Genomic DNA, 22,913 nt, shown 5'->3' with positions numbered 1-22,913 from the left:
AATATGTGAACGCTGATTGTCTCTTCTAAAAGGAGGTCCATGTTTGTATGGCATTATATGTGAACGCTGATTGTCTCTTCTTATAGGAGGTCCATATTTGTATGAAATTATATGTGAACGCTGCGTGTCTCTCTTAAAGGAGGTCCATATTTGTATGATATTGTATGTGAACGCTGCTTGTCTATGACATTATATGTGAACGCTGCTTGTCTCTTCTCAAAGGTGGTCCATATTTGTATGACATTATATGTGAACGCTGCTTGTCTTTTCTTAAAGGAGGTCCATATTTGTATGACATTATATGTGAACGCTACTTGTCTATGACATTATATGTGAACGCTGCTTGTCTCTTCTCAAAGGTGGTCCATATTTGTATGACATTATATGTGAACGCTGCTTGTCTCTTCTTAAAGGAGGTCCATATTTGTATGACATTATATGTGAACGCTGCTTGTCTTTTCTTAAAGGAGGTCCATATTTGTATTCCATTATATGTGAACGCTGCTTGTCTATGACATTATATGTAAACGCTTCTTGTTTCTTCTTACAGGAGGTCCATATTTGTATGACATTATATGTGAACGCTGCTTGTCTCTTCTTAAAGGAGGTCCATATTTGTATGCCATCATATGTGAACGCTGCTTGTCTCTCTTAAAAGATGTCCATATTTGAATGACATTATATATGAACCCTGCTTTTCTCTTCTTAAAGGAGGTCCATATTTGTATTCCATTATATGTGAACGATGCTTGTCTTTTCTTAAAGGATGTCATATTTGTATGACATTATATGTGAACGCTGTTTGTCTCTTTTTAAAGGAGGTCCATATTTGTATGACATTATATGTGAACGCTGCTTGTCTCTTCTTAATGGAGGTTCATATTTGTATGCCATTATATGTGAACGCTGCTTGTCTCTTCTTAAAGGAGGTCCATATTTGTACGACATTATATGTGAACGCTGATTGTCTCTTCTTAAAGGAGGTCCATATTTGTATGCCATCATATGTGAACGCTGCTTGTCTCTTCTTAAAGGAGGCCCATATTTGTATGGCATTATTTGTGAACGCTGCTTGTCTCTTCTTAAAGGAGGTCCATATTTGTACGACAATATATGTGAACGCTGCTTGTCTTTTCTTAAAGGAAGTCCATATTTGTATGCCATTATATGTGAATGCTGCTTGTCTCTTCTTTAAGGAGGTCCATATTTTTATGCCATTATATGTGAACGCTGCTTGTCTATGACATTATATGTGAACGCTGCTTGTCTCTTCTTAAAGGAGGTCCATATTTGTATGACATTATATGTGAACGCTGCTTGTCTCTTCTTAAAGGTCGTCCATATTTGTATGCCATTATATGTGAACGCTGCTTGTCTTTTCTTGAAGAGGCTTTTTCTGCAGGAACCGCCCGGAATATTGTCATTAATAAAGACAATAAGCATATTATGACGTACTCCGGGAACGAAGAGTTTTTCATGAAAATGTCGTTTACGGACGGGACTGACGCCACCCTCCAGGGTCACTTCATGCTCTACGTGATTAAAAACAGCAAACCGAAGTTTACGAACCTTAACAGTAAGTATCTGTGTCACTGTCAGCGAGTCGATGGACGTACTGTGCAGTCATCTGAGCCGTGACAAGGGGGCTTAATGCATGTGCGCAAAGACTCGTCCTACATTAGCCTGTGCAGTCCGCACAGGCTAATCAGGGACGAAACTTTACGCATAAACCTCATTTACTAGAATAGATTTTCTTTAATCGAAAAATATCATAGAAGTGGAAAGTGTTGTCCCTGATTAGCCTGTGCGAAGTGCACAGTTTAATCTGGGACGACACTTTGCGCACATGCATTAAACCCCCTTTTTCACAGAGCGCGGCCCATTTATATCGGCATAAGTTTTCAAAACAGACATATTTCATTGGCACGTGAATTAGTAGATTTCCAAATTTTGGAAAAAATGAAAATTTTGCATCGACAATATTTCGATGTGATTGTGTTAAATATGACCCACTTAATCAACGAAAAATAATATCCCTCGAATATTTTTGATTTTACAGTATTTACTTTTTATGGTAAGGATACGTGCGAATCAGAGCGTAAATAAAAATTAGTACAAATAAGTCAGTACCTTACAGCCCAAGTTTTTTCTCTTTCTTACGAATACCAGCGGTTCCTGGCCGCTAACGGACTCAAATCCACCACAAATGCTCTGAACAAACTTACATGCATATAACATTTAAAAAACTTCATACATACGTACAATATTTTTCGCTCACTTTGTTGGCTTAATGTTCTGGAACTGGAAGGCGTGTATCGACGATTTGTTAGGCTTTTACTTGGGCTTTAACATATTTTTCCTCAACGATTTCAGCAACATATGATTGTTACTAGACTAATATATGCAAAAATACTTAATACTATTTATCGCTTGCAGGTCTGCCCATTTTGAACAAAGTGTTTGTTGATCAGATTTTTCAAAAACTGGCATGACATTTTAATGAATGAAATTAAAAAGAACTTTGCTTCAATTTGAACTGAACCGTACTTATTGCATAGCTTTTGAAATATGATTTCAAACGGTAAAAGTTTCGATTTTCTTTCGTTTGATGCAGTGATACATGCTGAAAAATATTTATTAGTCTTTCAAAGACCGAATTTCGGCGAAAGTCAAACCAGTATCTTTTAACTTTTGCTTTTATAGTAACATGTCAAAAAACCTACCACAATTTTGGCGGCGAGTACAGCAACGCAATGCTTTAAAACTGGCAACATGTGTTATATATTGTCTAGAGCTTTTGTTAATGCACGCATCGTTAGCGTTCTTATGGATTGATATGTGTTCAAATATTGATCATTATCTTTTTATATATATTATATAACGAATAAGTGTTTTGTATCTCAGACATTTGTCGAATTGTTAGCTTATTTAGTGAATATGTGGTATCAACGCGGAACTTAAGTTATAAAGAGAAAATTCTTTTAAAATTTTAGAAATTACTATCTCGGTCAATATTATTTGGAATGCTAACAATGCTTGATGATTATGCAAACATTGCAATAACAGTTCCGGAACCTTAAGCTGTTAAACACGCGGATAATAATTTCAGAAAATGTTTCTTTATCTGGCCTTGTCCCACGCCTGTGAAAGCTGGAAAGAGTATGAATTATAAGTCTCATTTGGTGCGTGTTTGTGATACCCATTATAACTAAAAGGGATTTATTCACGTAATGTAAAATGATTTTACTGGTGTTGGAGTTTATGTGTGTGTGCATTTTATTCCTCGGTCAAACTTTGTAAACCATTTTTTAAACATTAATTATATTTAATTTCTCTAAACCTTCTAAACTGCTTTAAGTTCGTGTTGTGCCTCTATTTTGCAGACGGCGCCAAGGTGACGGTATCTTACCTGACCACTTCTAATGGCGACTTTGTCTACGCGGTGTCTACTTCGGATGACGAAAACGACCATATTTACTTTGATCCGCTGACGTGTGATACCCACGGCTGCGCTAGTCCTTGCCCTTGCCCTTTTGCGATTGGCAAAGGTAAAGTTTTAAACCTTTTAATTTTAGCTCGATTTAATCGAAAGCCTAAGGCTTAGTGAAAATATATGTAGTCCGTTTCCCGGGTAAAGGTATCGATTTCTTTTAGGGAGATCTAACGTTGGTTGGGATCGAACCTGTGACCGATCGGTAGCTAGGGGTAACGATATACACTTCACCACGACGGCGTCTGAAAAGGCATAGCAATGTACACAAAAACTCTTTTAGCATGCGTTTTTGGTACAAGTTATGGCTTAAAAGGCATTCATTAGAATATGAGAATTATGGGGAAAAGGCGATTTGTTTTAAACACTGTGTCCTGTCTTATTAGCGATCAGACGACATATTTAATTATATTTAAGTTGTGTAGTCTAAAGGAAGAAATATTTAAAGATACACTTTTAACAACGCTTGACCGATACAGTGAATAACATTTAAATGGGTGTTTAGAAAGGGGTCTACGTTTGTATGATACCATCGTCGGACACCCCCGGTCTATTCATTACGTTACTCTCCATTCCTAATGATGTCTGAGCGGAGTGTAATCAGCAGCCGTGGGTATCCGACGATGGTATGATACATTTTACAGTCAATAGTGTGCGAACGTGAAGTTTGGAATGTCGTGTTTTGCCCCCACCAAACACACACACCTCTCGCTCTAAAATGTGGAGGGTAGAGGGGGCATATATCTAGCCTGCGGCCTTCCAAATTACCTTTCGACCGTCCAATCTGTACTGAGCGAAACTAAAAAAGTATACGTACTATAGCAACCATTTTCATCAGCATGTGTTTTTTTTGTGCTTGGATGTTTTCGACATAAGCTAAGTTATTGCTCTTTAAGTGATATAATTAACGATATTAACTATAAAAAGAATTGGTGTAATGAAAATTTCCAACATATTTATAAGCGTGTTACTCTTCATTTTTTTCTTAAAAACGCGACACGATGTGATCGTTGAACAAACATTTTAGAGAGTCCAGCTTAAACTGGTTTATTTCGATACTGAAACCGTCTATCGGCACCCAGGGCGAAGCTTTTTTGGTCGTTATATCGAGAGCTCTGCTTATCTTACGAAATGATAGATAATAATTTCAATCCAATACGTTACGTATTATACATATGGACAATACACAGACCCATGGAAGAAAAACCATTTACAACATCAATTAATATGAATAACAGAGGGCTACATAATTAATAAAAAAATAAAATGAAATAAATACATTGTCATTTCCTAAGCGCCTTTATTTGAGTTTATAAATGTGCCAGGCCATAGTATAGTCGCTTGAGCCAGACTTGACTGTAGCAGGTTCCAGGCCATAGTAATGTCGCTTGTGCCAGACTTGACTGTAGCAGGTTCCAGGCCATAGTAATGTCGCTTGTGCCAGACTTGACTGTAGCAGGTTCCAGGCCATAGTATGGTCGTTTGTTTCAGACTTGACTGTAGCAGGTTCCATGCCATAGTATGGTCGCTTGTGTCAGACTTGACTGTAGCAGGTTCCAGGCCATAGTATGGTCATTTGTTTCAGACTTGACTGTAGCAGGTTCCAGGCCATGGTATGGTCGCTTGTGTCAGACTTGACTGTAGCAGATTCTATGCCATAGTATGGTCGCTTGTGCCAGACTTGACTGTAGCAGATTCCATGCCATAGTAATGTCGCTTGTGCCAGACTTGACTGTTGCAGATTCTTTGCAATAGTATGGTCGCTTGTGTAAGACTTGACTGTGGCAGATTCCACAGGATAAATCCGATGAATTATGAAGTGATTTGAAAGATGCACTCTGCAAGGTGTTAATGTCTATGTATACATCATATAACTACACTCACAGTAAATATATTCCATGTTCATCTCGTTAAGTTATTGTTTCAGACGGTATTATTCATACAACGCAAGACTTCATGCGGACATATATCACCGGTTATGACGTCACAATCAGCATGTATGACGACAAACACAGTCTTGACAAGCGAACTGCCACCTTGACAATTCTTGTGGAGGGTAAATATTGTGATTTGCCTTATTTAAACGTGGACTATTGTATTATATACATGTTGTATTATTATTTCCTCTATCATCATCGTAGCAATTGACTGTCTGATATTACACCGTATTAGAGGCGCGTGTGAACAAGATATTTCGTAGTTGTGGTCAGAGTAAAATTAAACGAGATAATTTCCCAAAGATTCATTGATTACAAATCGATATCATGTTTATGATGCTGAAACGATTGGAGAGTTTTGAAATCACGACAAAATATAAATCAAGTGATCCCCAATTACAAATAATAAAACTCTTTAATAATTGTCAGGAGAGCAATTGCTAAATCTAAAATGCAAATGCAAATAAATGCGAATATGTTTCGGGTACTTGCACACATGTGTTCTGTTTCGCGCATATTTAAAAAAAGCTTACAGGTTTTATATGAATGTGAATGTAATTACGTAGAATAAAAACGGCTTTCGTCAGTCGTCAGTGAATTGACATGACGCCTTATCAGTGATCGCTCCGCCCACTTAATCACGTGGCTCAGCGGGAAGAAAACCTAGACAAGCTAACACCAAAATGGCTACTTTGCCTATAGACTGCATATAGATTTACGCGATATTCCGGAAGATTTTATGGACTTGTTTAACACCATATTACACTTGTAAAGGGGTTGATGCCATTAAGTTATTCTGCAAATGCAAATAATATACGATTAAAGAGAACATCAGCTATTTATAACGGGCAAATCGGTACATTAGACACGCTCTCAAACGCTTGCCCGCTTACCGAAATCGAACCCGTTATTACGTGTAATGGTGGTATTTGCAATAAATTAACACTTCACCGGTATTTATCCGTGTTATTTACAAAATTATTACCGAAACATTCCCCCCCTACCCGTGTATTTGAGACGAAATAGCGCTTTATAACTGGCAATTCGGTGAAGTTTTACGCGCTTTCTGACGCCGGGTGGGTTCAATCCCACATGTTATTGCGTATAAAAGTGATATAAATCATATTAAAAATTGCTTATGGGACATTTATCAATCACTATAATTTAAAGCGCAAAAACAACATAGTAAGTTTGGACATTGTCTGATATAAAACTAGCGTTGTACGAAATGGAATACGGTCAGGCTATTATAAATTAATAAGGCTACCAATATCAGACGCTGGCGCAGGAACCGACTTTCCCGAAGTTACCGCATTTATTGGTTAACTAATATCAGTAAAAATAACTCTTTTACAATAGCATTTATCGATACGTCTTTATTAAAATAATAACAAAATGGTTTTCAATTGTTTCTGGCACACACAGAAACGCGATTTTTAACGGGGATTTCGTAAAGTTACGCGAATTGGAACCAAAATTCTCAATTATTTTACATGCACACGTGACATAATACATACTTAATAATGCTTAGTTATTGCTTATATGACATTTCAAGTTTGTGAAATAAATTAATGTTCTATAAAGGGGATCTCGGTAATTCTTGAAGCCTCCACTCGCTCTTGTCAAGACCGCATTGCCGCGTTGGAAATGGTATAAATTTAATTCATCTAACTTATCTTTCTGGATACCAAATGTCAGAGTTGCATTAACCCTTTTTACACCGTTTTTGCCATATTTCATTTCCGTTTTTTAATCCGAACAAAATAAACGAAACTCGTTTAAAAGATGAGATCTAGGCATTCGAGCTCCTAATGTGGATTAAAAGCGTTTATTGGTGACACCACATGAGTGCAAATGTGTAGATACCGTTGATAAGATAATATATCACATGGCACCTTCAAATAACATGCATGATGTCAATTAAGTGCATTACTATCAGAGTAATAAAACACAGCATGAATTAGGCTTCATGCTGGATTTTATTTCTCTTTAAATAATGCAGATGAACCTCGCTTCTGACCTAGTAACTGATAAAACTATTTTAAAAAAGTGAAATATTATGTGATAATCAGATCGATAACATAAACTATTTAAATCTGCTAGTATATCCGATAAAAATATATTATAATAGTCTTTGACAGTGTTGACGTTCAGTTGTTCGTGGTGACGACCGCATGTATTTTTACATCTCATACACTTCTCAAGATCTCTTTTCGGCTTTGGAAACGATATAAATTAAATGTCACCAACTAATCTTTCAGGATATCGAAAGATATCCGAGTTACGTAATCCCCATTGACACCGTTTAACCATTTTAATCGTTTTTTTAAAGAGGAAAACAAAAGAAACTCGTTGGAATAAAAGTGAACCTAAACATGTAGCTTGTCTAGAAAATGGCGGACAGGTCGTTGCTAACGAGTGCGCCCGATTAATCGATCGCTGATTGGTGGATCAATTCTAGTGGGCGGAGCGATCATAGATAAGGCGTCATGTCAATTGCCAAACAATGTGTCTATTTCTGCATAGTTTTTTTAATTGTATAGTTTTATTCGGACTAGACCGTCGACCATATATACACTGTGGTTGACTTTTTATTGACTTTTGTTTCAGACATTGACGACAAGCCTCAGGTAAGCAACCTACCGATGACCTACCCCCTGGGCGTGTCCGAAAACACCCCCCTGGGGACAACACTCTACACCGTGCTCTTCAATGACCTTGACTCCGGGGACACGCACACCATACACGCCAACTTTAGCGAGAAATGGGCCACCAGCTACTTCCATCTTAATGAAACTTGTGAGTAGCGTGTTTGATCCTTAAACTCGTTGGATTTCTTGTGGGCCAATAACACAAATAATATCCAGAACAACACAAGGATTGAATCTGACCATATAATAACAAACTTAAGTTCACAATTCACTTATTAACATATGTATCTAATTGACCAGTCGCCAAATACGCGATCGCTCCGCCCACTAAGTTGTGTTTTCATAAAACGCTTATTCCATTACTCCGACAGTCTTTCTTTGTCGGACCATGTGGCCGCAATAAACGAAATATGATTGATTGTTACGTGAGTTTGATTGAAAGCTAGCGAGTGGACAATTGAATACGAATCGAAAAAAAGTGTCGCAATGTTGTCATAAGTCTACTAAAAAAAACTCGGCTTAACAACTCCTTTTAGTATTTTTAATCTCAATGAAACTTTTGTTAGGAATTTATTCAATAAGGCCAGAGGTCAATAATGTAGCCGCGGAAGTGTCAGGTGAACGGGGACATTGGTCTTGTGTTTGGACATTGACATCGGAAGGTCCCTGGTCTCTCCAAGACCGTGGTGTCGTGGCTGCAAACTGTACCGAGTGATAACATACGATTTATAACACAGTGATATTTCGGTTTATATTTAAAGTAAGCTGAATATGTATATTTTTGTCAATATCAGACCAAACAAAACCCGAATCATTTGACCTCTATGTTGACGAGCCATAACATATCAGCCCTGTTCTGGAAAAACTGGGCTTAATGCATGTGCGTAAAGTGTCGCACCGGCTTATCTGTGAAGGCATTTTTCACATATGCTGGATGTTCGAAAAACACGAGAAGTCCTTTAAAAGACAAATCAATAAAAGCGGAAAGGGTCGTCCCTGACAGTCCGCACTCGCTTGGACGACATTTTACGCACATGCATTAAGCCCAGTTTTCCCAGAACACGATTCATATCGTTTACAGCCGGCGTTCTCACTACCGCCTTCAACGTTCTCGACTACGAAAAGGTGATAGGAAACTCGTGGAGCTCGAGTTTCAATGTCGCCGTGCAGGTCAACGACGGGATGGACTGGTCGGACGCCGTGCTGTCTGTTGTGATCCTGAACGTCAACGAGCCGCCGTCGTTCCACGAGACCAAATACAAGATGACGCCGGCGGAACAAGGCGATGTACGAACGCTGTGTTTGACTGACGGTTTGGCTATTGTTAGAACACGCGAGCACGATGTGCTCATTGTGAGCATTTGAAGTGGCCTTTTGTTTTATATAACATACATACACAAATAAGAAAAAAAAACTCCTTTGTATGTATGTAGTTTTTATATTAATTTGTAACTTTCAGAAAGGTAGTGGCGCCAGTACTTGGGGTCGCTGGATGGATAAGACAAAGGACATTGAAGATCAAGATTTACTTGTATCGGCTCTAAGCGAGGCACACACATTCACGTGGGATTGCGGGGAATCCACGCGGTTTTTCCTCATGGACCGCACCACCGGTGACGTCACATTCTCCGCCAACTTCGACTATGACACGGCTAACTTGACGACGCCCTTCACTTGTACAGTGAAGGTCAAGGACAAGGCTGGAATGACCGCTACCACTTTGTTGGAAGTGCTCATCGATGTGAGATTTTATGGGATATAATCATGTGCGTAAAGTGTCGTTCCAGATTAGCGTGTGCAGTCCGCACATGCTTAATAGGAACGACACTTTCTGCTTAAATGGATGTTCTCGATTAAAAGAAGTATGTTCTTAGCGAAAATACAATTTAGGCGGAAAGTGTCGTCCCAGATTAGCGTGTGCGGACTGTACAGGATAATTTGGGTCGACACTTTACGCACATGCATTAAACCCAGTTTTTGTCAGAACATTGTCTTTAAATATAAAAGAACTATGACTGTACAGAACCAACGTAGAATTTTAGGCAATGGTATATTACTTAAACCATTGGACACGAACAAAGTGTTTCGGGGCCTCGTATTTGAACACAGCTGTAACAATACAGCGATTCTATTAGTATTATTGTGCTGTTGAACATTTGCAATGTCCCACCACCATAAAAACAACGACAACAGAAAAAATAAACAGAAACATTCACGCCATGTTATTTAAATAAAATCATCGATCAATTCTATATTTCCGCGGGTTAATAGAAGGGATAAATAGATATATTCTGTTTCCCCAGACCCTTTTTGCAAATGTAAATTCATCATTATGTTTCCCTGAACATTACGTTCAGCACGGCGCACCCGTGATCAAAATTACATTCTCTTTTCATTTATCTCATTGAAACACTTTCGTGAACAAAATCGGATATATATATGTCGACAGGAAATAATTCAATCGTGTCGTTTATGCAAATAGAGTTAAATAATTCAAAGGAAAAATATACATTGTGAAGTCTTAAAATGATGCAAAATTAAATAAATTCATATACTGGAAAATTATTCCGGGACATTAATGTTCATACACACATCGGAAAATGACTGTAACAAAATTATTTTTGTTTTCCAAAATCAGAAATCCGCGTGTTTAATTAACAACGAAATTGCATTCTTACGAATATAAAGGATTTAGACTGTATATACAGATTTTAGGTGAAACAAACACAACTACAACCAATTAATAAAACAAATATTTTATATCCGCAGGACGCTAATGACAACGCGCCGGTGTTCGCACAGACGACCGCCTACTACATTTTCCAGGTGCCGGATCTGGCGGCCGGCCGGTTTGTCGGTCAGGTGACTGCTGCTGACAGCGACAGGTCGACCCAATACAGCAACATCTACTACAGCTTTCTTGTAAACCCGTTCTTAAAAGGCTTCATGGTTATTAACGATTTCGGTACGCTGTTTTTCGGCCTTAGATGATCTTTAAATAACGCCAGCAGACCCGAATCAATACACTCCATTCATTCCATTTGCTGATTTGAGCATAATCCCCTGGAACATTAGCTACATCACCGCGTCTTAGTAGTAAAGGATGTAACACTGTTCTGTGTAGGGAAATGTTACAGAATCCGAATAGTGCCATCTATAATCTCGCCCTTCTTTTATCAAGGGCGACACACGAGATACGAAGCGATAAATGATATTTTGCGCGACACACAAAGCGACGCACGATATATTGCGCGATACACGAAGCGACGCGCGAGAAAGTACCACGAAATATCGCCCTTGTGTTTTTTAAACGGTTTTACAGTAATTTTTAACCATTTCTTATCAATATGGAACTATCTGGATTCTGTAGGCAGCCATATTGATAATACATGTTTAAAAATTACTGTTACACCGTTTAAAAAACGCGAGAGTCGACAGGCGATACTATTACAGCGATATTTGAACAGTACAAATATCGCGTGTCGCTTCGTGTATCGCGCAAAATATCGAGTTTCGCATCGTGTGTGGTGTGTCGCTGTCAGAAATTACACCGCGATACACGAGATTAATATGGGCTATATTTGAATAATAAAATATCGTGTATAGCTTCGTGTGTCGCGCAAAACACGATATTTTGCGCCATACACTAAGCGACATACGATATTTTGCGCGATACACGAAGCGACACGCGATATTTACCACGATATTTGGGCTACCTACACAAGGGCGATATTTTGTGGTACATTTTCGCGCGTCGCTTCGTGTATCGCGCAAATTATCGTGTGTCGCATCGTGTGTCGTGTGTCGCCCTTGATGAAAGAAGGGCGAGATTATAGATGGCACTATCCGGATTCCGTAAAATGTAGATTACTCTCTGCACGTCAAACGAAACATGGATACACATTTTCGCCCAATTACAATTCGAACTAACGGTAAATTCTAACCTCAAGACATTTAAGGTCAGTGCTGGGTTAGTAAATCGTCAGGGTAAGCAGGAATGTACTATCAATAAACGCCTTATGGTGATTACTCAGTATTGCTTTCAATATATCAAATAACACAAATTTTAAGCAAAGAAATGAATGAAAACCTTTCGGTAAAAGCCATATGTTTTGTGAGAAAAAGCCAAGCTAGTATACAGGGTGCAGGATCACGTGACTTTGTGGGGTTCACAATTGAACTTTAATGGATGTTAACCCACGGTAAGTGGTGCTTTTTTCGAAAACATTTTTATAAACAATTTTTCTAAAGAATTTCAACTAGTAAATAAAAGACAGTTTTTATGATGCTTATGGAAATATGAAGTACATCAGAATTACATTATGTAATAAGCTTGTTCTCCTGGCCTAAACTTCGATTTTTATACAGCATTCGTCTACACAGTTATGCTGCACGCAATGTGAAACTGTGGAACCGATTCCCGACTTATTAAAGGATTTATTCTGTAATCTTAAGATATCGGCACAAACTGCAAGAAAAACTGTCTTTTATGCACTGAATTAGTTTTTACAAATGTATTTCAATAACTTGAGATATTTGCAAAAACAAATATCTAAACGGTATGTTTACAGTCTGTCCAGCCCGTGTGTAAACCCCTGAAAACCCCGTTAATCCTGCACACTGGTATAGTGTCATTGATAGAAGGGGAATCTTTTAATTATCTAGCCTCACATATATATGACATAGAGGCTACCGACATTTGCCAGCTTGCTATAAACAACACAGTGTGACTTCAATATTCAATCTCAAAGTATCGTGACTTTATGTTCAATTTACAAGATGCATTTAGATTTTTAAAGACCCGCGTCATACGAAAATGGATCTAATACAGTAGTATTCAAGCGCAGCTCAAGCCCAGCCTGTGCACCCGCTCAGTCTTGTCATGATATGCATACTGACGATGATACGAAGGATATCAGGAGGTACCACGAACAATTGCTTTTTATAGAGTAAATTGTAGCCAATGACGAGACTGCACAAAATCGTAGGCTGGGCTTGAGCTACGCTTCCCGCATATGCCATAAGACCAATTTTCGCATGACCATCATGCCTAGCGTCAATAGTTTGTACCTCATTCTAGCCGCATGCTTTAGACAATTCACCTATTTAAATGATTTTTATAAACGAAATTGCTTCCATCGACATTCGCACATTTCGTTCAACAGAACCAATCCCCCGAGCTTTAAATGCACTACATTATGTTCTTTTGATCAGGATTTTATTTATTTACTCCTTTTTTAAAAAAAAGAATAAACTTTCTACTGGGATATATAGGAAAAAAGAATTACAATTTTGTTAAGAAAACTGTTGAAGTGACAATATTTGATACATTATAACAATCTTAAAAACGAAGCTTAAAACTATATACACTGGACTGCTTAAAGTGCGTTAAACGTACACTCGTCTGCATTATTATAAGTTTGTCTTAATTAAGGCAAAAAATATCCATAATTAAGTCATCATTAACCTGGGATTTAAAACTTTTACTTTATAATTACTTTTTCTGCACACAGGAAATATTTACGTTAACGAGACGTGGAAGAAACCTCTGTTCGCGTATGGAGTCTCGTACGATCTCGTGGTGCTCGCCGAGAACGTGGAAGACCATACTGGAACGCGCCACACGTCGACGGCATCCGTGACGGTGTTCATTTCCGGGGTAAGAGAATACAATGTTTACCGCTATACACACACGCTATTGTCAGAACTTTCAAAGGAAAACTACAGGTTTATAATATTATCGATTAAGATCAAAACACAAGAAAGAAGACTCGTTTAATTTAAAGCCGAGTTCCATTTTTTTCCCTCAAAAATAACTTGCGTACATTTACACCCAGAACATAAGTAATTATATGTAAACAAGAGCAAAACAAAACTCTAACAAACGAACAACATCGTGTATTTTGTCGTTATCATATTCCACAGTCATCGATTCAACCAACAACAATCAAATATGAACAAATATAAACAAATTTAAAACACAAAAACTCATAAAATTTCTGCTGTGAACTCAAAAGCGGCCCTTGTAAGAATGAGAAACATAACCATGAACCCGAAGTCCTGTTGCAGACGTCAACGACCACCACGACGACCACCGATCGGCCAGCGGAGTTTCTCGAAGATACCCGGAGCGTTTCGTGGATTTCCGTGCTGTCTGCACTCGGCGGGACGCTGTTACTGGTGGTCGTTGTACTCACTATGGCGTATACGGTGCAGGTCAAGCGATACCGCTGGTGTATACCCTGGTGCCGGAAGAAGCTGCTGGGGCTCGGCAAAATGACAAGAAAGTAAGAAAAGAGCCCGCATTAAAAAGCAAGTCATACAAATTCGTTTATAATTAGGTGAACACTTTTCATGAATTAAGTTATTGCAATAGCTTTTGATTGGTCTTAACTTCCCATCTGCTTCTTATTCGAGTTGAGCACTTGTCAGATACTTGTAAACGTATGTTCACTAAGCACTGGTAAACCAGCGAACTGTGTGAGTATGTTAAATGGCGGCCATGATATAAATAAAATACTGTTGAAAACATAGAACAATTCAAACAAACATATAAGCACACACACAAAGTAAACAAATCTTCCCTTTCCTAGGGAGAAGCGCCGGTACTACCGCGCTATCTTGCGCGCCGAGGCCGGCATTGAGGAAGGCGACGAAGAAGTGGCTCGCATCACCCTCGGGGAGCCGGAACCAACCCAGGTGCAGTCCCCGGCGCCCCCCATGATGTGGGACAAGCGGCAACCCCAGACGGGTCCCACCGTCCGGAAGTCAGATCCCGTGCTCGACTTCAAGGAGCCCAAGCCACCGCTGAGTACGTGCAGAAACGTTTTGTAAATGGTCATTGATCTGGGAAAACGGGTTTATATGCATGTGATCAAAGTGTAGCTCCTGATAAGTCTGTAGAGTCCTCACAGTCTAATCAGTGACAACACTTTCCTCTTTGATGGTAATCTCTTCTCCAGTTCGGGCGAAGAGTTTCGTCCCTGATAAGCCTGCCCTGACTGCACAGGTTTATCTTGGACAACATCTTACGTTTCTCCATTAAACTGAGAAACTATTTCGTGATCAGAGCTATATATTGTGTTTATTCTTAAGATTGGTTCTAAAACCTCGTCTCTATAAAATTAACATTTGCTTGATGGCGGAATTTGTGAATGAATAGTTAAAATTATGTGTACTTTTGTTAATTTTACTTGTCTCCTCGATGTGTTCCACCGATTCTCAACTAACATGTTTTATTTAGCGCATCACGAGGCATACATGGGCATGTTCATTAAATTAATTGACAATAAACGCTTACAATAAATGATCGCTTTACAAATGCCTTAGATTGGTGAATCACAATTAAAGTATTATATATGAATAATTAAAGTATTATATATGAACAAAAACACACACAAATTGAAACTCAGCAACAAAGAAAAATATGATGGCAAGTGCAACTAATTCATATGCATGTAATCAAAATTCGTCTCAACGTCTGGGAGTCAAGCCAGTTTATTTGGTAGGAGTGGGACACACTCCGGGTCGTCACGTAAAGTAGCTTCAGACACGGATGCACAAATTTAACATCTAAATACACACATATTATTCTTTGTCCGTTTATATTTCAGAACCAAATCCATCGAAGATGATGACAGGTCGCACTGGACCTAAGATCTGGACGTAATCACTTACTGCGTTGATCGATGTTTCCTCCATTTCTTAATGCCCTCTTAGAAATGTTTCTTCGCGGAATGCCAGCTTTTTGACATTTACTCAAGAAATATGAAGACATCGACATAACATATCAGAAACCATTTAATTGCAATTGTGATTCATTTTTGGGCTTTATGTTGTCTCAATAAATTTAAATAGAATCATTAGTTTTAATGGACACATTTTTAATAGAATTTGAACAAGCGTCTACAGAAATCTTGCTGTTCAATTAGAATTAATAGCGCGGTACTTGGTCAATTTTTTTAATATTATTAAAACAATTAAGTGATCGTTTACTAAGAATTTCTGCAAACACAATACCATCCTTTAACTGAAGTATTTAATTGATATGTCGTTTCTCTGTGATTTTATATATACAAGTTTAGTGTTAAAAGTCATTCAAGCACATTCAATAAAACAAGACCCACCAGCATTAGTGTTACTTTGACACCCGCTAGAAGGAGCTACGACGGTTTGTATTATGATGCTTGTATTATTATGTCTGCTTTGGTTGTTTGGATCCAGTGCTAGAATCCGATCTGAAATGGAACACAAATGCGTTAGTTAACGATTTACAGCCATTTAAACGTAGTCAATTGAACAGGGAAAATATTTTTTTTACAAAATCCTGTTAATCACGTCCTTGACACTTTTCACCTGAAAGTGAACTCTAGTAAATTCTTTACTCGTCATAGTTAGTCCACACTGTCTGTGGAGTTTGCAATTGCATCCAAGGTTTGGTGCGCAATGCGCCTCTATGCCACTCATTACTTGTTTAGGTTCAGCACATTCTTTACACTTTAACTGTGAAGTTAGAATGAACACATGGTTATGTTGGAATATTATAAACAATATAACATTATGCACAATGCCTGTGATAGTTCTATGACCGAAAGTCATGTTTGAACTGAAATCAACGATCACGCGTCAGTCGTTTCGAGTCGCGTAAATTAAGAACAAAAACGAAACAGACGCACGTAACAATGGGAATGTGTATAAGTAGCAATTATCGGCTGCATTCATAACGACGAAGCGTGAGCGCGTGACTAAGTCAATAAATCTTTTTATTTATTCAATATAAGACATACAATGTATACATGTATGTGATCATAAAACAAATTGATACCATGTCGCAACAATAATGTTCAAACATGTTATACAAGATATGCTAATATATATTTAAAAAAAAAGAAAAAAGGAAAAAAAAAGAAAAGAAAAGAAAGGAAAAAGAAAAACGGAATAATTATGAATAAGGAGTCAAGTCAATAAATCTTTATAGCTGATGAGATGTTAAAAACAACACTTAGCTGGTCAGCTTTGTTATAAGATGGCGATAAAAGGATTAATGATCGTCTATTCAGGAAAAATGTACACTGAATTGCAACTTTAATAATAAACTAAATATTTTTAACAAGATTAAGGCTTATTTTTCTTTGAATGAGAACGATACGTTTATACCGTACTGTCGGTTTATGAGAGCGAATCCGCTTGTATAATTGTTCGGACGTGACGTCAATGACACGCTACAATCTTTATTTAAAAATTCATTCAAATGAATGTAATAAGAACTGTCGGATCTACTGAATTAACGAAATATCGATGCCAGCGAATCCGCTTTTAGACTTGTTCGGTCGTGACGTCAATGGCACGTGACAAGCTTTATTTACGAATGAACGAGATGCATGCGTAAACAATTATACCGGCGTTGATAAAGTCATTGATTTAGTTAAAAAATATGAAATTAAATCAATTTATAATATATTATTCTGTATTATTCAATGTAAGTTAATTATGTTATAATGCTTAGTTATCGGCGATGAGCCTTTGTTTCACACTGTATGCAAACGACTGGGTGGGATAACGACGTAGCAATACTACCAACCGACCCACCATCTAAAAATTGTGATCCGAAAACAACGGTCACCTGTGGACAACGGCCACTTTGGTCATTTCCCTTGACTGACCGCTGTTCTCAGGTTTGACTGTATTCTTTTTGGAAAAAATCATACAGATCAATCACGTGGCTAAACACGTTTTACAGAAATTCTGATATGTTTCCTATTACCTATGACGTGAACGTGGAATACAATGACGTCACTTCCGTGCGCGTTGCTGACCTCACATCGATATTGACCTTGGTTGGAGTGATCTACGTCCGGAATAAAAATCATGTGATTGTAGAGGCCGATATATGCAATATAAACTGCCTTATTTAACTCGTGTCTTTCCTTACCTCTGATTAATGTAGGGCGAATGTCAGATAATGGTATAAGTAAGTGCGCTAAGTACAAGTAAACCTTAATAGTGTTTTTTAACCTATTTCCTTAATATGGCTGAAAATACTACGGAGAAATATCCAATGAAATAAACAAACAGATTCTTTGTAATAAGGGAAATAACTCAGGGACAATATCACATACGAACAAATGATGGATTTTCTCACAAGTCTGTTGCGCGTTCTCGTCCTTCCGGTAGAACCACTTGACGGCGGGGAGGGCTGACCGGACACGTTGCACCACATGACGACACGTGGTGTCCGCTCGCACACCTGCATGTGGATGTCACGTGATAGATAACCAACGATCTTCGGGGCGTCTAAAAGGGCCGTATACATATATGTGTGCAAAGTACAGTTGCTCAACATCTGACTATTTAGTTATAAAACCTGTTTACAAACATGCGTATCTTGTCACTTACTGATGGATTATATAATCGCTCTTTCTTTTTAGTTTTGTAACATTGATGATCCTGACAATAACAACAGTTTACTTACACTCTATGACAACTCGGGCGGATATGACGATGGATGCATTCGCCCCGTAAGCGTACGAGCCAGCATCCTTTCTATGTGCGGGTTTCATTACCAGGAACCTGGGTACAGAAACAAAAGATGGACTCGAATCAATTAACCAACAATATCGCACCTTAGACCGTGGCGGTAAAGTGTTTGTTTACGTCACAGGTTGTTAAGTCCCAGGTATTTCAGTATGTTCAAAATACTGATGTAAATAATTCTATCGATTTTCCGATTATAAAATCAAGTTATAAATATAATCAATTTTTATTGATAAAGGACGTAACGTGTAAACAATTATTATTTTTGTATTCAAATGAGTTCACTTATGTATTAAGTGTTAATATATTCCAATGCAGTAACTTCGAATTATGAAACAAGTGGGGTGATATTTGCTTTATTAACTTGGAGCGCACATGTGTACATTACTTTGAACATAATTAACACACGTCGGTTACCAGTCACTTGCGTATGGCCGCTGGATGGTGAAGCGCGCCCTGTCGGTATCGGCCATCTCCATGGTAACGTTGTCATCCGCCGACACCATCAAGGAGTTGTAGAGCCACCTAACCTGAATCACGTCCATAGTGAAATCGTCAGTGTGCAGCAATTACCATTGGTTTCAAAACTAGACTCTCTAAATAACGAGATACTTTTTACACACTCGTAACAAATCGAAGATAAGGAGGCACAAATTAATACATTAGGAGGTTCCAGGTCGTAAAGAAGGAGGCATCAATAATGATGAACCAACTCATAAATAAGGCGGTACTAATTCTTAAATAACGATGAACCAACTCCTCAATAAGGAAATACAAACTTCTAAATACGATGATATATTCTTTCCTCAATAAAAAGGTACAACTTTCTTAATATTGAGGTACTTCTTCCTACGTACGAGACACTGAAACTTTATTATCAAATACTTGCTTATTTTATATTGAAACAACTATATACTTGTCCCGTTTCCGCTTCGACTTTAAAATGGTCCCGTTACCGTTTTGACGCTTAAATATACGCCGTCCAATCCGATGACGTCATGTGTGACGTCATTCAGAATTAACCGCACAACATTATATTACCTATTCACTGGATACTACGTTGAATACTATATTTAAGCTCGAACATTTATCATGAAAAATGAGCTTTTACATTTCATTGTTTCTCCAATTTTGTTGTAATTATTTTTTATAATAATGATTAAAAATTGATTTGCTCAAGTGACGATACAATGAAGAAGAAGACAATTCTGAAATACGTCTGTTGTGTGTGTCTAGAGGACGATGACGAGGATTATGACGTCTACGTACTTCCGGTGTTCCGCCACAAACGCGCTTACTATAAAACACATACAGACAAAATTGATCGGCATTTTCGCTCAGAGTACGAAATTCCCGGGAGCTGTCCGAATGATTGTTCGGTATCCGCCAAGTTTCCGAACGAGTTTCCGGTATCCGCCAAGTGCCGAAATGTGAAGACGACAGTTTTTTTCGGTTTATGAAAATCAGCCGGAAAAACTCCAAACCGCATTCTACAGACTTCCTTGATCTGACAAAATGCGGCTGCAGACAGACGCCACTTCCGGTAAACAAACGAACACGTCCATGTGTTCCATGGACTCTGACGGCCGATTATGATTACTGCGCGTTTAACCATGCAAACCCAATATTTCCGTACTGACCGCAATATCATTCACTACGCGCGTGGTTACCGGGACTTACACACCGCTGTCTGGGGACATAACACACAGTTTTTATTCTATTGCTTCTCTTTCATGTCAAACGTGCGTTTCTTTTTTATTTTATTGAATTAATAATCTTTATTAAAACACGGTAAGTTGCTAATATAGTAACCGTATATGATCACATACTCAATTTTGACGATGATATTGTTCGGGTAAATTGCTTGTAATTAACCAATATTTTGATAAGATTATCAGATAAATCTAATACATGTATACCAGGTATGGTTTACTTACGCCGCAATGTTTTTTTTCCGTAAAAACAGATTCAGAACATTTTGAAGCGCATGCGCAACATCAATTCTCTATTGTCTCAATAAACAACGATACTTTACCACTGATATACAACAAGAAAGTCTTAATCGACACATTTAATAATCGAAATGATATACCACGTATACAATCAAAATTATATATATATATATATATATATATATATATATATATATATATATATATATATATATATATATATATATATATATATATATATATATATATATATATATATATACAATTGCTGTGCTAAGTAGTAAAAAATAGAACCAACATATTTAAAGAATGATGCCCAAAACGTTATAGTGTGCTTTTTCATATTATGATTTATAATGTTTTTCATTAATTTAATAATAAATAAGTTGCATTTGTATCATAACGATTCCAACCACCTCGCTGTAAATGGTTAAAAGTGAATGTGAGTAACGCTCAGTTCATCCCTTACTCAGAAATGCATAATCAACTCTTCTTTTCTTGCAAACACGTTTACTTACATCGCCTACTATCGAATCTACATAAGAAAAAGAGAAATCATCGTCTGATGAAGTGTTTTTCGACAACGGATGACGAAAGAACAGCAATAATTATTACAAACGACACTAAAAATGCATTAAGCCCTGTTTTCGTCTGACAGGCTCAATGAACAAACTAATGTGTGCAGTCCTTTGATTTCTCTAATGGAAACAATGGAAACAACTTTGCTTGAAAGTAACTATAGGCTATTACGAGGACAAAGTATAAAATACACCATCTTCTATATCAGATGGACAGTAGAGTGGTCTTATCTGTAGACTGTTACTCCAAGGGTCAGTGGTCCGAGCCTTGCTGTGGATTACATTTTTTTCTTTCTTTTATTTTATTATTGTTTTATCCTGGATCTCTTGATTTCATTTAAAATTTATTAATTTAAAGCATTTTAAGTAGGTTTAAAAATCTATCCATTCATTTTAAATAACTAAATTTGATAACTTTCAAATTTTACTTATCTTCATTAATGCCATACAGCGCTCTTACGAGTAAATTTAAGGGTAAAACGAAAATCCAAAAATTATTTTGTTTCATTAAAGTCGGACTCCGAAGCTTAATTTAGTTTAAAAAGGATAGCCATTTCATATAATTATATTTAACTGCATGTGGCCACTTAACAATATTTTAAGTTACTCAGGCGCAAACTGAAAATTAATATCCTTCGGTAAACATGGACTAATTGTTTAGAATTGCCAAAATCTCTCTCCATATATCTACCCCTCTATTTCTGTCTCCCCCACCCACCCCACTCTCACTCTCTCTACGGATTATGATGGCGGAATCGCGAAAGCACGATTCGATGATAAAAGACGACGAACCGATAACGCGATATTACGATGCAATAATGCGTAATCTCGCGTGTTAGACCTTGTAAAGTCAACACGTTGCGAGTTTGAATCGTGATATTGCGTTATCACGTCGTGATTTTGTGCCTTTGAATCGTGTTTTCGCGTTTTCGCACCTACATGCAGAGGTCGACAATGCAAATTGTCTAAATGGAACTAACGGAATACTTAACACCTCTTAATGATTTATCCACCTCTATTAATTGCATACAAAAATTAACAAGAGCTTTGATGTAATATCCTTTGCTAGGAGTTTTTTCAACAAGCACCAGTGACGAATACCACTGGGGCCGCCTTGCGCAGGCGCCGTATCTTGTCCACATAAATTGCACTGTCTGAAGGCAATATGATTTAAAATCACGAACTGTGTGCATACATATTCTGAGTTTTTATTTAAGACTCAAAGGAACAATATAGCGTTTATACCATTATAGCATTATCATAAAACATAACGTAATTCATAATGTTTACAACACTAACATGACGTGGTAGAGTACAACAATTTGAGCTGAAGATGTCTCGAATTTAAGTAATTCGTAGTTAAGTCTCGGATTTGGACTCGTAATGTTTGTGAAAAGGGACGCAGGACACAAGAAAATCTCATTTGTATTTCTTTGGCAACTGACCACTAAGGACACATACTGATGACAGTGTAACCCACCACTGCGGACAGTGTGACCTGTCAATGAAGACCTCCGTATAACTGTTCCGTAGAGTTATCATCCTTTGTTATTTATAATTTAAATTTTGGCCGTAGCATGCCTTTAAAAGTAGCAGGAGTATCAGCTTGAAAAGTCATATTAAAACGATGTGCAGAATCATAAGAAGCCTAACTATTACTATATCATCTTTGATTGTTTGCCCTTAGTTATTTTGTTGTATTATTTACATAATAAATTCATATGATGACAATCCACCGAATACTAATTTATGAGTCCAGCGGCATTTAGCGG

General features: G+C 37.6%; 1 protein-coding gene across 1 annotated transcript in view; it reads left to right on the top strand.

Moving 5' to 3' along the window:
• The window catches only part of LOC127831948 (protocadherin Fat 1-like), a 29,377-nt gene extending 13,170 nt beyond the window's left edge, over nucleotides 1–16,207 (top strand). The window contains exons 6-16 of the mRNA XM_052357036.1: nucleotides 1,388–1,576; nucleotides 3,384–3,548; nucleotides 5,418–5,546; nucleotides 8,038–8,226; nucleotides 9,160–9,365; nucleotides 9,538–9,819; nucleotides 10,848–11,043; nucleotides 13,592–13,737; nucleotides 14,148–14,365; nucleotides 14,672–14,889; nucleotides 15,692–16,207. Of these exons, the coding sequence (XP_052212996.1) occupies nucleotides 1,388–1,576; nucleotides 3,384–3,548; nucleotides 5,418–5,546; nucleotides 8,038–8,226; nucleotides 9,160–9,365; nucleotides 9,538–9,819; nucleotides 10,848–11,043; nucleotides 13,592–13,737; nucleotides 14,148–14,365; nucleotides 14,672–14,889; nucleotides 15,692–15,747 (1,994 nt within the window). The 3' untranslated portion in view covers nucleotides 15,748–16,207. The remainder of the gene's footprint in view (nucleotides 1–1,387; nucleotides 1,577–3,383; nucleotides 3,549–5,417; nucleotides 5,547–8,037; nucleotides 8,227–9,159; nucleotides 9,366–9,537; nucleotides 9,820–10,847; nucleotides 11,044–13,591; nucleotides 13,738–14,147; nucleotides 14,366–14,671; nucleotides 14,890–15,691) is intronic.
• Nucleotides 16,208–22,913: the final 6,706 nt, after the last annotated feature.

Source organism: Dreissena polymorpha, chromosome 5 (genome assembly GCF_020536995.1).
Source record: "Dreissena polymorpha isolate Duluth1 chromosome 5, UMN_Dpol_1.0, whole genome shotgun sequence".
Lineage (NCBI taxonomy): Eukaryota > Metazoa > Mollusca > Bivalvia > Myida > Dreissenidae > Dreissena > Dreissena polymorpha.
This window is presented reverse-complemented; position numbering and strand designations above follow the sequence as displayed.